Below are 15,199 nucleotides of genomic sequence, written 5' to 3'. Positions count from 1 at the left end.
GAAAATTGTGACTGAGAAAGTGCTCAGGAAGCTTAATGGTCAAGGATGGATAAATCTCCTGGATCTAATGGAATGCACCCTTAGGTTCTGAAGGAAGTAGCTGGAGAGACATTAACAATGATTTTTCAAGAATCGATAGCTTCTTGAATTGTACCTGATAACTGGAAAATTGAAAATCTTACTCTGCTATTTAAGGGCGGGAGGCAGCAGAAAGGAAACTACAGACCTGTTAGCCTGACATCAGTGGTTGGGAAGTTGTTGGAATCGATTGTTAGGGATGAGATTACAGAGTACCTGGAGGTATATGACAAGATAGGCCAAAGCCAGGGTGGTTTCCTAAAAGGAAAACCCTACCTGATAAACCTACTGAAATTCTTTGAGGAAATTACAAGCAGGGTAGACAAGGGAGATGCAGTAGACATAATGTACTTGGATCTTCAGAAGACCTTTGACAAGGTGTTGCACATGAGGCTGCTTAGCAAGATAAGAACCCATGGAATTACAAGGAAGTTATTAGCATGGGTGGAGCATTGGCTGGTCAGCAGAAAACAGTGGGAATAAAGGGATCCTATTTTGGCTGGCTGTTTGTTACCAGTGGGGTCCACAAGGGTCAGTGTTGGGACCTTTACTTTATGAGGTCAATGATTTGGACTACAGTATTAAGGGATTTGTGGGAAAATTTGCCAATGATACAAAGATAGGTGGAGGAGCAGGTAGTGTTGAGGAAATAGAGCCTGCAACGAGACTTAAAGTTTAGGGGAAATAGGCAAAGAAGTGGCAAATGAAATAGAATGTTGGAAAGTGTATGGTCATGCACTTTGGTGGAAGAAATAAATAGGCAGACTATTATTTAGATGGGGAGATAATTCAAAATGCAGAGGTGCAAAGGGATTTCGAAGTCCTTGTGTAGGATACCCTAAAGGTTCACCTCCAGGTTGAGTAGGTGGTAAAGGCAGCAGATGCAATGTTGGCATTCATTTCTAGGGGTATAGAATACAAGAGCAAGGATGTGATGTTGAGGCTCTGTAAGGCACTCGTGAGACCACACTTAGTATTGTGTGCAGTTTTGGGTTCCTTATTTTAGAAAGAATGTACTGACATTGGAGAGAGTTCAGAGAAGATTCATGAGAATCATTGCAGGAATGAAAGGGTTACTACATGAGGAACATCTGGCATCTCTTGGGCTGTAATCCCTGGAGTTCAGCAGAATGGGGGTGGTTGGGAATCTCAGACATTCCGAATGTTAAAATGCCTGAACAGATTAGATATGGCAAAGTTATTTCCCATGGTAGGGGATTCTAGGACAAGAGGGCATGACTTCAGGATTGAAGGACATCCATTTAGAACTGAGATCCGGAGAAATTACTTTGGTCAGAGGGTGGTAAATCTGTGGAATTTATTGCCGCAAGCAGCTGTGGAGGCCAAGTCATTGGGTGTATTTAAGGCAGAGATAGATAGTTTCTTGATCAGCCAGGGCATCAAAGTTTATGGGGTGAAGGCAGGGGGACTGAGGATGACTGGAAGAATTGGATCAGCCCATGATTGAATGGTGGAGCAGACTTGATGGGTTGAATGGCCTACTTCTGCTTCCATATCTCACGGAAGGATTAGCTATTGTGTTCATTAATATTACATCAATAAATTTGACACATGAAGTGCTCGAGAATGCATAGCACTAAAAGCTTTAGCAATACTCATTGAAAACAGTATGAAGCCAAGGTAAAAGGTTTCCATAACATTAATTTTGAAAAGCACACCCCCAGTCAAAACCCATGGCAAAACTATTTTATTGCAGGAACAATTATAATGAACTACATTGACCTTCATTAGGATTTTCCACTTTTTTGCTTATCCGCTTGTAAACAATGCCAGCCAGAGTTATTGTCTGAAATGATAAAAGAAGTTCATAAGGACCAAGTGCAAAAAGTGCTATACAATTATCATTTCAACACTAGAATTCACAAGAAAGAAAAGCTTTGTCACATGTACAAAGCAGTCAGCTACATTAACACACAAAAGTTGCTGGTGAACGCAGCAGGCCAGGCAGCATCTCTAGGAAGAGGTACAGTCGATGTTTCAGGCCGAGACCCTTCGTCAGGACTAATAGTCCTGACGAAGGGACTTGGCCTGAAACGTCGACTGTACCTCTTCCTAGAGATGCTGCCTGGCCTGCTGCGTTCATCAGCAACTTTTATGTGTGTAGCTACGTTAACAACTGACTGGGTTGGTCTATCAGTGCCCAAAGGAGTGCTGAGACAAGTGTCACCATGCTTCTGGCATAGTACGCCCTCAAGCTACTGACACCAACTCATATGTCTTTGATTGGGGTGGGGGGAGAAAATCAGAGCCCCAGGAGGAACAGGTTGGGAGGAACACAAACCTCAGACAGGCACAGGAATTGACCCTTGATCTCACAGCTGGTGCTCTCATGTGCACAACTACATTTTCCAATTAAAAAAATCATTGACTTGAAGTTTACCATCTACTTTAAGGCATGGAAATTCATCCCTATTGTCTCCGTGCTCAACTTGACACATTATGTTTGCATATTGGTAGAGGTTCACTGAACTCACTGCCCACCTTGTGTATTACACTGACAGTTCTATGGGAACTGCCACCCTGAGGTCAAAGTTGACTTGGACATCAGCTAGCTGTATACCCAGTCTCTGCAGGATTAACTAGAACCTAGTAGCATAAATTTGAACTGAGCCAAGGGGGCAAGTCAATGTCTGTACACAAGCCAAAACTGAAGAGGTATTTGAGTGGACTTTCATTTGAACAGATTACTGACTGTCAGACATGTAATGTTTAATTTTATACTTCTAGAATGAGATGGCAAATTGTAACAAATAGTATCTGTAGTTTCTTCCCAAGAATCACAGAATGCTGGTGATATTCAGCAGGTCAGATAGTAGCTGGTGAGGAAATGTACTATTACGCTTTCAGAATTTGAATCAATTAACCAGCCTACCCATTAATCAGCTCACCCAAGAGTTTTTTTAAGATGCTTCACTTGAGTATCCCCAGCATTTTCTAATAATTAACAGTTCAAATAGAAAAAGTTATGTTTTTAAAAACATTCAAGGGCTTTTGACAGTGGGAAAGTAGTGTCATCAGTGAGGAATTTAGGACCCACAGCCCAAGGTCCACTTCTGAGAGGAGTGATTAGTGTCTTCCATACTCTAATCACACATCAGGCCATCAGCCCATTTACATGCACCTTCACTGAAGATTCACCACATTTCCAACTCTCATTTTACTTCTAAGTGCAGTGGAAGGTCTAGATAGGTCACTAGTTGAAACTTACATTAGTCAGTAGATCCCCATTGAACTCTGCAACAGAAGTGACATCTTCTGTGTTAACAACCAGCTTATTTTCCCCTGCCAGGTTCATTATGGCCTATTTAAATGAGGAAAACGCACAGAAGTCAAACGAAAAAGACCTTAAAGCTAAGCATTGTAGTTTTATAAATCCCAAGTTTGAAAACATATGGGAGTTTTACTTCAACCACACTTAAATTATCAAAACTACTGCTTAAACCTTGATGGGCTGAATGGCCTACTTCTACATCTTATGTTCTTAAAAAAAAGTGTTACCTTGACTCTTTCGCCTGTGGGGGTTTCCACTTGGGTCTCCTGTCCAAGGGTGAAGTTATTAACAAGCACCTGATTGCCAGTTTCTATAGCCACTATAAAGTCTTCTCCATTTTGAACAATTTTAGTAACACTCTTCAGGTCTTTGATCTTCTCAATCACATCATCTGGGACTCCTGGCATGAACAGCACAACATATTGTAACTGCTGAATGAGTTAGAATGCACTTCAGGAGGACTAAAAGCTAAACCAGTTTACATTAAACCATCACTTGATATCAAATCGTGATGAAGGGTCTCTGCCTGAAACGTCAAGTGTTCATTCCTCTTCATTGTTGTTGCCTGACCTGCTCGCTGCTTCAGCATCTTGTGTATGTTCCTTAGTACTAAAATGCTGAGGATTTGGAGAATACAATGTATGGGATTTTATTTACAGAGAGAATTAAGAGCAATCGTAGAGGTTCAAGGAGGATTAAGGAGTAATCAATAGATTTTAACAACTTGATCTGGTGAAGGAAGAAACAAGTCAAACTTTATGGCTGGGGTGGGAAAAGAATGAAAACAATCCAGAACTCCAATGCTAAGAGCCAGATTTTTGAGGTACAGGGCATCTAATTATAAACATGCAAGATTTTTTTATTAACCTCTTCAGGATGCACTCTTGGTGCCAATGACATAGGAAGAAAGTGAGGAGGTCCTGAAGAGTGAGCATAGAGAGCTTGGTAGGAAGTTAAAAAGCAGGAGCTCAAGGGTGATAATCTCAGGAATTATTATTTTTTTTTATTTTTTATTTTTTTTAAAAAAAGCATGTGGCACCAGACAGCCAGCCATTCTTGTCTGGCGCGTGGTGTCAGGATTGGTCTCCTTTCAGATTAACCGGGTCACGATATGAACGCGTCTGACTCTACCCTTTTTTTTATTTAAAAAGGAAAGAGGCCGAGTGGCTAGCTCGATGCTCAACCCAGCACGGATGGAAAACATACTCGAGGGGTGGCCCGACTTGGATTCGAACGCAGGAACCTTCGCTCCGGAGTCTGGCGCTGATGCCATTACGCCACCAGCTGGCTACATATAAAAAAAATCTCAGGATTGCTACCTGTGTCATGTACCAGTGAGGGCAAGAATAGGATGCTCTGGCAGATAAACACATGGCTGAGGAACTGATGTTGGGGGCAGGGTTTCAGAATCATTAGGACTGCTTCTGGGTCAGGTGGGACCTGTACAAGACAGATGGGTTATGCCTGAACTACAAGGGGACCAATATCCTTGCAGGGAGGTTTGTTAGTGCTGTTGGGGAAGGTTTGAACTAGATCTGAAGGGGGATGGGAACCAGAGTGTCAGAGCAGATAGTGGAGCGGGGGTGAAAATAAGTGATGTTAAAAGTTCATGCAAAGTCACAAATAGAAGGGTTGTGTGTGGTGGTAATAATCTTCTGTGGTTGTCTATTTCAGTGCAAGGAGTATTGTGTGGAAGACTGATGAGCTGAGGGTGTGGATTGACACATGGAATTACAACATTATAGCCATTAGTGAAACTTGGCTGCAGAAGGGGCAGGACTGGCAGCTTATTGTTCCAGGGTTCCGATGTTTCAGATGTGATAGAGGCAGAGGAATGAAGGGTGGGGGGAGGTGGCATTGCTAGTCAGGGAAAATATTACAGCAGTGCTCAGGAAGGACAGATTAGAGGCCTTGTCTACCGAGGCCACATGGATGGAGCTGAGAAACAGGAAAAGTATGACCACATTAATGGGGTTGTATTATAGACTACCCAATAGTCAGTGACAATTGGAGGAGAAAACTTGGAGAGATAGCAGACAACTGCAGGAAACAAAGTTGTGGTAGTAGGGGATTTTAATTTTCCACATATTGATTGGGACTCCCATACTGTTAAAGATCCAGATGGGTTAGAATTTGTATAATGTGTTCAGTAAAGTTTTGTAAATCAATATATAGAGGTACCAACTAGAGAGGATGCAATATTAGATCTTCTATTAGGAAGAGTTAGGACAGGTGACAGAAGTGTGTGTAGGGGAACACTGATTCCAGTGAACATAACACCATTTGTTTCAACTTGATCATGGATAAAGATAGATTCGGTCCTCGGGTTGAGGTTCCAAACTGGAAGGCGGCCAAATTTGAAGAAATGAGAAAGGATCTAAAAAGCATGGATAGGGACAGGTTGTTCTCTGGCAAGGATGTGATTAGCAAGTGGGAGGCCTTCAAAGGAGAAATTTTGAGAGTGCAGAGTTGGTATGTTCCTATCAGGATTAAAGGCAAAGTAAATAAGAATAAGGAACCTTGGTTCTCAAGGGATATTGGAACTCTGATAAAGGAGAGATAGAACATAGAATAGTACAGCACATTACAGGCCCTTTGGCCCACAATGTTGTACCGACCCTCAAACCCTGCCTCCCATACAACCCCCCACCTTAAATTCCTCCATATATCTGTCTAGTAGTCTCATAAACTTCATGTGTATTTGCCTCCACCACTGACTCAGGTAGTGCATTCCACACACCAACCACTGAGTAAAAAACCTTCCTCTAATATCCCCCTTCAACTTCCCACCCCTTACATTAAAGCCATGTCCCCTTGTATTGAGCAGTGGTGCCCTGGGGAAGAGGCGCTGGCTATCCACTCTATCTATTCCTCTTATTATCTTGTACACCTCTATCATGTCTCCTCTCATCCTCCTCCTCTCCAAAGAGTCAAGCCCTAGCTTCCTTAATCTCCGATCATAATGCATATTTTCTAAACCAGGCAGCATCCTGGTAGATCTCCTCTGTACCCTTTCCAATGCTTCCACATCCTTCTTATAGTGAGGTGACCAGAACTGGACACAGTACTCCAAGTGTGGCCTAACCAGAGTTTTATAGAGCTGCATCATTACATTACGACTCAAACTCTATCCCTCGACTTATGAAAGCTAACACTCCATAAGCTTTCTTAACTACCCTATCCACCTGTGAGGCAACTTTCAGGGATCTGTGGACATGTACCCCCAGATACCTCTGCTCCTCCACACTACCATGTACCCTGCCATTTACTTTGTACTCTGCCTTGGAGTTTGTCTTTCCAAAGTGTACCATCTCACATTTCTTCAGGTTGATCTCCATCTGCCACTTCTCAGCCTACTTCTGCATCCTATCAATGTCTCTCTGCAATCTTCGACAATCCTCTACACTATCTACAACACCACCAACCTTTGTGTCATCTGCAACTTGCCATCCCCCCCCACCCCCACATCCAGGTCGTTAATAAAAATCATGAAAAGTAGAGGTCCCAGAACAGATCCTTGTGGGACACCACTAGTCACAATCCTCCAATCTGAATGTACTCCCTCCACCATGACCCTCTGCCTTCTGCAGGCAAGCCAATTCTGAATCCACCTGGCCAAGCTTCCCTGGATCCCATGCCTTCTGACTTTCTGAATAAGCCTGTGTGGAACATCGTCAAATGCCTTACTAAAATCCATGTAGATCACATCCACTGCACTACCCTCATCTATATGCCTGGTCACCTCCTCAAAGAACTATCAGGCTTGTTAGACATGATCTGCCCTTCACAAAGCCATGCTGACTGTCCCTGATCAGACCATGATTCTCTAAGAGAATCCTATCTCTAAGAATCCTTTCCAACAGCTTTCCCACCACAGACGCAAGGCTCACTGGTCTATAATTACCCAGACTATCCCTACTACCTTTTTTGAACAAGGGAACAGCATTTGCCTCCCTCCAATCCTCCAGTACTATTCCTGTGGACAACGAGGACATAAAGATCCAAGCCAGAGGCTCAGCAATCTCTTCCCTCGCCTCATGGAGCAGCATGGAGAATATTCTGTCATGCCCCGGGGACTTATCTGTCCTAATGTATTTTAACAACTCCAACACCACCTCTCCCTTAATATCAACATGCTCCAGAACATCAACCTCACTCATATTGTCCTCACCATCAAGTTTCCTCTCATTGGTGAATACCGAAGTATTGAGGACCTCACTCACTTCCACAGCCTCCAGGCACATCTTCCCACCTTTATCTCTAATCGGTCCTACCTTCACTCCTGTCATCCTTTTGTTCTTCACATAATTGAAGAATGCATTTGATAGATTGAAGATGTATGACATTTATAGGAAACAGGGAGCAAATAAGATGCTTGAAGAGTATAAAAAGTGTAAAAAATGCTTAAGAAATCAGGAGGGCTAAAAGACATGAGGTTGCTTTGGCAGTCAAGGTGAAGGATAATCCAAAGAGCTCCTACAGGTATATTAAGAGCAAAAGGATAGTAAGGGATAAAATTGGTCCTCTTGAAGATCAGTGGTCGGCTATGTATGGAACCAAAGGAAATGGGGGAGATCTTAAATCGTTTTCTTGCATCTGTATTTACCAAGGAAACTGGTGTGGAGTCTATGGAGTTAAGGCAAACAAGTAGTGAGTTCATGGAACCTATACAGATTGAAAAGAAGGAGGTGCTTGCTATTTTGAGGCAAATTAAAGTGGATAAATCCCCAGGACATGACAGGATATTCCTTCGGACCTTGAAGGAGACTAGTGTTGAAATTGCAGGCACCCTGGCAGATACATTTAAAATGTCAGTATCTACAGGTGAGGTACTGGAGGATTGGAGGATAGCTCATGTTGTTCCATTGTTTTAAAAAAAAGGCTCTAAAAGTAATCCGGGAAATTATAGGCCAGTAAGTTTGACGTCAGTAGTAGGTAAATTATTGGAAGGAGTACTAAGAGATAGGACCTACAAGTATTTGGATAGACAGGGACTTATTAGGGAGAGTCAACATGGCTTTGTGCATGATAGGTCATGTTTAACCAATCTATTAGAATTTTTTTTGAGGAGGTTACCAGGAAAGTGGATGAAGGGAAGGCAGTGGATGTCGTCTACATGGACTTCAGTAAGGCCTTGACAAGATCCCGCATAGGAAGTTAGTTAGGAAGGTTCATCCGCTAGGTATACATGGAGAGGTAGTAAATTAGATTAGACATTGGCTCAATGGAAGAAGCCAGAGAGTGGTCGTGAAGGATTGCTTCTCTGAGTGGAGACCTGTGACTAGTGGTGTGCCACAGGGATCAGTGCTGGGTCCATTGTTATTTATTATCTATATCAATGAATCTGGATGATAATGTGGTAAATTGGATCAGTAAATTTGCTGATGATACAAAGATTGGAGGTGTAGTGGACAGTGAGGAAGGTTTTCGAAGCTTGCAGAGGGATTTGGACCAGTTGGAAAAATGGGCTGAAAAATGGCAGATAGAGTTTAATACAGAAAAGATTGAGGTATTGCACCTTGGAAGGACAAACCAAGGTAGAACATACAGGGTTAATGGTAAGGCACTGTGGAGTGCAGTAGAACAGAGGAATCTGGGAATACAGATACAAAACTCCCTAAAAGTGGCGGCACAGGTAGATAGGGTCATAAAGAGAGCTTTTGGTACACTGGCCTTTATAAATCAGAGTACAAGAGTTGGAATGTTATGGTGAGGTCGAATTTGGAGTATCGTGTGCAGTTTTGGCCACCAAAATACGGGAAGGATATTAATAAAGTTTGAAAGAGTGCAGAGAAGGTTTACAGGGATGTTGCCGGGACTTGAGAAACTGAGTTACAGAGAAAGATTGAATAGGTTAGGACTTTATTTCCTGGAGTGCAGAAGAATGAGGGGAGATTTGATAGAGGTATATAAAATTATGATGGGTATAGATAGAGTGAATGCAAGCAGGCTTTTTCCACTGAGGCAGGGGGAGAAAAAAAAAACCAGGGCATGGGTTAAGGGTGAAGGGGGAAAGTTTAAAGGAAACATGAGAGGGGGTGGCTTCTTCACACAGAGTGGTGGGAGTGTGGAATGAGCAGCGGATGAAGTGGTAAATGCGAGCTCACTTAACATTTAAGAAAAACTTGGACAGGTACATGGATGAGAGGTGTATGGAGGGATATGGTCTGGGTGCAGGTCAGTGGGACTAGGCAGAGAAATGGTTTGGCACAGCTTTTCCACATTACAGTGACAGAACTCTGCAGGTAAAGAAGAGGATGAGAGAATGGAGAAATTACAGCAAATGCCCATGATATAAAGTTAATTCCAACAGCCAGACTTCATTACAAGTTAAAGAATTAAGAATTAAATGGACTTCTAAAAAAAAAACTTCCCAATGGAAACGATTCAATGTCATGAGGACAAGGAAATGGGATCAGTTATGTTGATTTAAGTGTCATCGGTACAATGGATCAAATAGGCATGATTAGAGAGTGGTCCATCCAAATGAATGGTGGAATCACAAAGTTTAAATTAGCAGAGAAATGGGAGTGGGGAAGAATGAACAAGAGGAGAAATATATTGGACTCAGTTTCTCCACAAAATAATCAAGAGATTCTGCAGAGGCTGAAAATTCAGATCAACAAAAATGCCGGAGGAACAACAGGTCAGACAGCATCTAGGGAAAGGAATAAACAGTTGACCTTTCAGGCCAAGACATTTTATCATGATTGGAAAGGAAGGGGATGGGAGAAATAAGCTAGAATGTGGAGGAGGGGAAGGAGTACAAATTGGTTGATGGTGAGACCAGGTTAGAGGAAAGTAGGTGATATAAACTGAGGCTGGGAGGTGATAGGTAGAAGAGGGAAAGAGCTGGAGGAGGAATCTGATAGAAGAACAGATTAGCTAATGGGAAAAGGGGAAGGAGGAGGGACATCAGAAGGATATGATGGGCAGGTGAGAAGGGGTAAAGTGGGGGCCAGAATGGGAAGTAGAAAAGGGAGAAAAGGAGGGAGAGAAATTATCCAAAGTTAGAGAAATCAATGTAATCTTTTTCTACAGAATTTATCTCAAAGGAAGAGTTCGGAGCTCCAAGCTCCTATGAGTGCACGTCACAGACAATCTCACCTGGTCCTTCAACACCATCTCTTTGGTCAAGAATACAATTGAGTGCCTTGACCAGGTATTATCACGATCTGGTACAGGAATTACAAGGCTTCTGACCAGAGTACCCTATAAAAGATTGCAAGGACTGCTGAGGGGATCTTTGGGGTCTCTCTTCCACCCTGAAATATTTGTCAGGAGCACTGCATATGCAAGGCTCTTAGTGTTGTCAATGATGCCTCCCATCCATCAGGCATTAGGACAAGAACTGTTAGGATGGAAAACAGCTTCATTCTTCAGGCCACAAGATTACTGAATTTCCTGTCATCATTCAGGTCTTGTGTATGACGTACCAATAGCATACCATTTACTTTGACCTTGTATCATATATGCACCTTATTTAAGGTAGTTTTGGTAAAATTACTTTATTTCTGTGAGTTCTATGTAGTGTTCTACACCTTGGTCCAATGGAATGTTGTTTTGTTTGGCAGTATACACATGCGTATAAGGGGAAATAAACTGGACTTGAAGATTAGTCAGGTGAAAGCATCAGTTGTAGATTTCTATCATTAAGTGTAGTGACAGAAATATATAGCCAGTCACCCAAGTAATAAGTGCAAAAATAATTAATCTACATTCTGTAGAACAAAAAGAGGAAAGATGCTGCTTATTAAATGTGGCATCTAGACTTTCTACAGAAAGTCTCGCATGTAGAGCTTACCCAGAGCACTCATGAATGGCTCCATGTTTTCCTGGCTCTGAAGTTCATAGCGGCCACTGAAATCCATTGTAGATTCTCTAGCTTCTCAAACAGTCACTTTATCTTGGGAAGAATGACACAATTGCAAGATCTTAGCACAAGTACTTCATTCAAAGCTAGGTACAGTAGGTATGCTCCAAAACTATTGGTGGGTCTAAGATGATAACCCTTCCAACTTGATCTTGAATTTAACTTAATGACATTATTGCTTCCCCTTCCCCATGAGACCTTTCCAAATACCATTGCTGCAAAAGGTATTTATACAATTCTAAATGGGTTGCACGAGTGCCCTCAATTCTACCAACATCCCAAAGGAAGGACAGATTCCTTACTGCTAACCCATTTTGCAGTTCTCACACCTAGGTCTTCATTTCTCCAGAATCACTCACCACAACAGCACTATGAGAGATTTTTACCTGTATGGATTTTCACTGCAAGTGGAAGATTAAGTGCAAACGTCTTTGCACTTAAAGCTAGGCTGCCTAAGGCACAGTACTATAGCAATTTTATATATTGCACTGTTGCAAAAAAAAAACAAATGATATGCAAGTGATGAGAAATCCAATCCTGATATGGTTCTCTATTGTGGACCGAGTGGGAAGGTGGCAGGGAGGGGGGAAATCATGGTTAGGGGAAGAGAAGGGAGGGGGAGAGTGTGGGAAGCACCAGAGGGACATTCTGTAATGATTTATGATCAACCAATTGCTTGGAATCAAATGAGCTTGTCTGGTGTCTCAGGGCTGGGTGTGTCTGCACCCACGTCAACCCCCCCCCCCCAATCACCACCCTTGGTACTCCTCTGCCACCTGTCCCCACACCCCTCCCACAACACCATTCCAACATCCTTCGCTCCCACCAGAATTACAAACTTGCTTTCTGCTCTATGTTGACAAATACAGTACTGTGTAAAAGTCTTAGTCAGCCTAGCTATAGTTCATGTGCCTAAGACTTTTGCACAATACTACAGGTCCCCATATACTACATTGAGATTCATTTTTCTGTGAATACAGTATATAAATACCTCAATAAATTTACTTGAAATTGAATAGCCAAGATCAAATATATTCTGCTTCCTCTTCCCCAAATTAAAAAAAAAATCATATGCTTGAATTCACATCAGTACTGAAGTTACAGGTCATGTCATTTGGAGATAATCCAAGCAGGAATGAATCACTAGCCTGTTAGTCTCACTACTCTTCCAATGACAGCCATATTGGATTTGCAATGTTAGGGGCAAGTCTCACTCAGAAGCTTTGACCATGATGTCAATCATGAAGCTCAGGGAAAATTTGTCTTGCTAAACTCACTTGGATTACCTACCAAAATTAGCCCTTTCCTCTCAAGTGTTCTGGTATCACCTACAGCTCCTCAAAATGATAGTATATTCCATGAATAAGCACAGGGCAAACATTTTAGTTACTCTCACAATGAGCTCATAGTAGAGGTCTGAATGGACAATGAACCAACCTATGAATACTATCTTTTCTTGGCTCCTTTTGAATATATCCTTTTGTAATTTATAGTTATGTGTATTGGAATATACTGCTGCCACTAGAAAATAAACCACAACATATGCCATAATATTATACCTGACAGATTAGGGATGATATCTTAAGTAAAAGTCTCAGAATTAGAACAAATACAAAGCAAGTAAACAAGTGTCAGAACAAGAGTTAAACTTCCTGATTATGCATTTCAGGAATAAGAGAACAACTGAAGCAGTGTCTCAAAAGATTTTCACCATAAATGCTGAATTGTTTTTTGTTAGTAACTTAATTTTACATATTTTCTGAAAAGATCTCTGGTTAATTTACACAGACAAATTAAATGACTCCACATGGACAAACTACACAAAATATTAACTTAGTAGCAGTGACTAACCCAAACACAATTTAGAAGGCATAGGATAACAGAACCCCCCATTATGAATGGTGAAGAAGAAATAACTAATTAAAGAAAGCAAAGAAATCAATACCTTTGTTTTTTGTTCCCTCAAAAACTTGTACTTACAAGCTCTAACTAGGAGAGGCAATTTTTAAGAGTGCAGTCCAAGCAGTTTGGAGGAAACAAGAATCTGTTAATTGAAGTCATGATATTTGCAGGGGAATTTAGGAGGGAACGGCAACATTCAAACCATAACAATCAATTCTAGATAAATATTAATTGAGGAATCAATTAGTAAAAGAACTGCAAGTTAATCCACTCAACTCAACCCATCATAATGTCTGTGAGTGATAAATGATATATCACCCTGGCAACCACAGTCACCTTTAAGGGAAATAATGTTATCAATTAAGATAATAAAGTTTATCAAAATGATGTGGGTAGGTAGGTCGGTTTCTGTTTGGGTTTAGTATTGGTGTTTTAGTTTGGGGGAAGAAAAATGAAAACTTAGAATATTAAGATTGTTCACTTGGTTGGCTCTTGGTGTGGTACGGGCTCATACAATCATCCACTTGATGCTGTGGTCATGCAGCACACCAGCACTCCTACTCCCACATTAGGCTAAATAAATTTGGCATGACCACAGATTTTTATACTATGGAAAGCCCCCTATCCAGATGCATCAAAGTTAAAGTCATAGTTGAGTATATTGTCATATGTACAAGTACACGTTTGCTCAGGTGCCATGAAAACCTTGCTTGCAGCTGTATCATAGACACAAAGCACTGTACATGCGGCAATCATAAGCAAAATAAATTATGCACACTATTTACGAAAAAATACAACTGGTGCAAAATTTTTAAAAGGTATGTGATGGTGTAAAGCGATCAAAGTGTTGCTAAACTGCAGTGAACTGGAGTCCATTCAAGAACTAAATGGTTGAAGAGAAGTAGCTATTCTTGAACCTAGTGCAGTGAGGCCTCAGGCTTCTGTTTCTCTTGCCTGATGGTAGCTACTAGAAGATGGTACGTTCTGGATGGTGGAGGTCTTTTACAATAGATACTGCCTCCTGGTAGATTCTACCTACAATCACTTTGGAAACAGACGATGCAGTAGCTCCTGGGTGTGAACATAATCATTAACAAGGTCAAAGTGTAAGAGTATTTATTTATTTACTTATTGAAATAGAGCATGAAACAGGCCTTTCTGGCCCTTCAAACTGCACTGCCCAGCAACCCCCGATTTAAACCTAGCCTAGTCACTATTACGGATGAACTGAATAAGTATTTTGCATCAGTCTTCACTGTGAAAGACACTAGCAGTATGGTGGAAGTTCCAGGTGTTGGGGTCATAAAGTGTATGAAGTTACCATTACAAAGGGGAAGGTTCTTGGGAAACTGAAAGGTCTGAAGGCAGATAAATCACCTGAAGCAGATGGTGTACATGCCAGAGTTCTGAAGGAGATGGCTGAAGAGATTATGGAGTCATTAGTAATAATCTTTCAAAAACCACTAGATTATAGAATTGTTCTGGAAGACTGGAAAATTGCAAATGTCACTTCATTCTTCAAGAAGGGAGAGAGGCAGAAGAAAGGAAACTGTACCGCAGTTAATCTGACCTCAGTGGTTGAGAAGATGTTGGAGTCGACTATTAAGGATGAGGTCTTAGGGTACTTGGAGGCACATGATAAAATAGGCGGTATTCAGCATGGTTTCCTCAAGGTAACCACATGCAGCTGTAGGGGCCAAGTCTTTATATATATTTAAGACAGAAGTTGATTAGATTCTTGATTGGTCAGGGCGTGAAGGGATGGCAGGACATTGCTGCTTATAGGAAAATTGCAGCTGTGATGAAGTGGTGGAGTAGACTCAATGGGCCAATGGCCTAATTCTGCTCCTATATCTTATGGTCTTATGGTCTAATCATGGGACAATTTACAATGACCAATAGACCTACTAATGAGAGCATGGAATAGGCCCTCTGACCCTTTGAGCCATTCCACCTAGCAACCCCCAATTTAACCCTTGTCTAATCACAATTTACAATGACCCATTAGCCTAGTAACTGGTACATCTTTGGACCAAACTGGGTAATGATGGCAG

The 15,199-nt window shown here is 41.6% G+C and overlaps 1 protein-coding gene across 2 annotated transcripts; it reads right to left on the bottom strand.

Annotated features, from left to right (window-relative positions):
- Positions 1 to 1,770: 1,770 nt before the first annotated feature.
- LOC134344998 (fatty acid-binding protein 1, liver-like) lies at positions 1,771 to 13,344 on the bottom strand. 2 transcript variants are annotated; one of them, XM_063045127.1, is made up of 5 exons: positions 13,189 to 13,344; positions 11,175 to 11,276; positions 3,598 to 3,770; positions 3,308 to 3,400; positions 1,771 to 1,885 (listed from the first exon to the last, which is right to left on the bottom strand). In XM_063045127.1, the coding sequence occupies exons 2-5, from the start codon at positions 11,239 to 11,241 to the stop codon at positions 1,802 to 1,804; spliced, it is 417 nt and encodes a 138-aa protein (XP_062901197.1). In that variant the 5' UTR covers positions 11,242 to 11,276; positions 13,189 to 13,344; the 3' UTR covers positions 1,771 to 1,801. The 2 variants fall into 2 exon arrangements, with proteins under 2 accessions (XP_062901197.1, XP_062901198.1); XM_063045128.1 differs by having other exon boundaries at positions 13,224 to 13,279.
- Positions 13,345 to 15,199: the final 1,855 nt, after the last annotated feature.

Source organism: Mobula hypostoma, chromosome 4 (genome assembly GCF_963921235.1).
Source record: "Mobula hypostoma chromosome 4, sMobHyp1.1, whole genome shotgun sequence".
NCBI lineage: Eukaryota > Metazoa > Chordata > Chondrichthyes > Myliobatiformes > Myliobatidae > Mobula > Mobula hypostoma.
Note: the sequence above shows the minus strand (reverse complement) of the source record. Positions and strands in the feature narration are given on the sequence as shown.

What these genes read in the sequence shown, in the direction of transcription:
- LOC134344998 (XM_063045127.1), bottom strand. Translation starts at nt 11,241, where the DNA reads ATGGATTTCAGTGGCCGCTATGAACTTCAGAGCCAGGAAAACATGGAG. An exon ending in CCACAGGCGAAAGAGTCAAG is followed by an intron (nt 3,401 to 3,597) that starts GTAACACTTTTT and finishes TCATTTAAATAG; the next exon opens with GCCATAATGAACCTGGCAGG. An exon ending in ATGGGGATCTACTGACTAAT is followed by an intron (nt 1,886 to 3,307) that starts GTAAGTTTCAAC and finishes TTATCATTTCAG; the next exon opens with ACAATAACTCTGGCTGGCAT.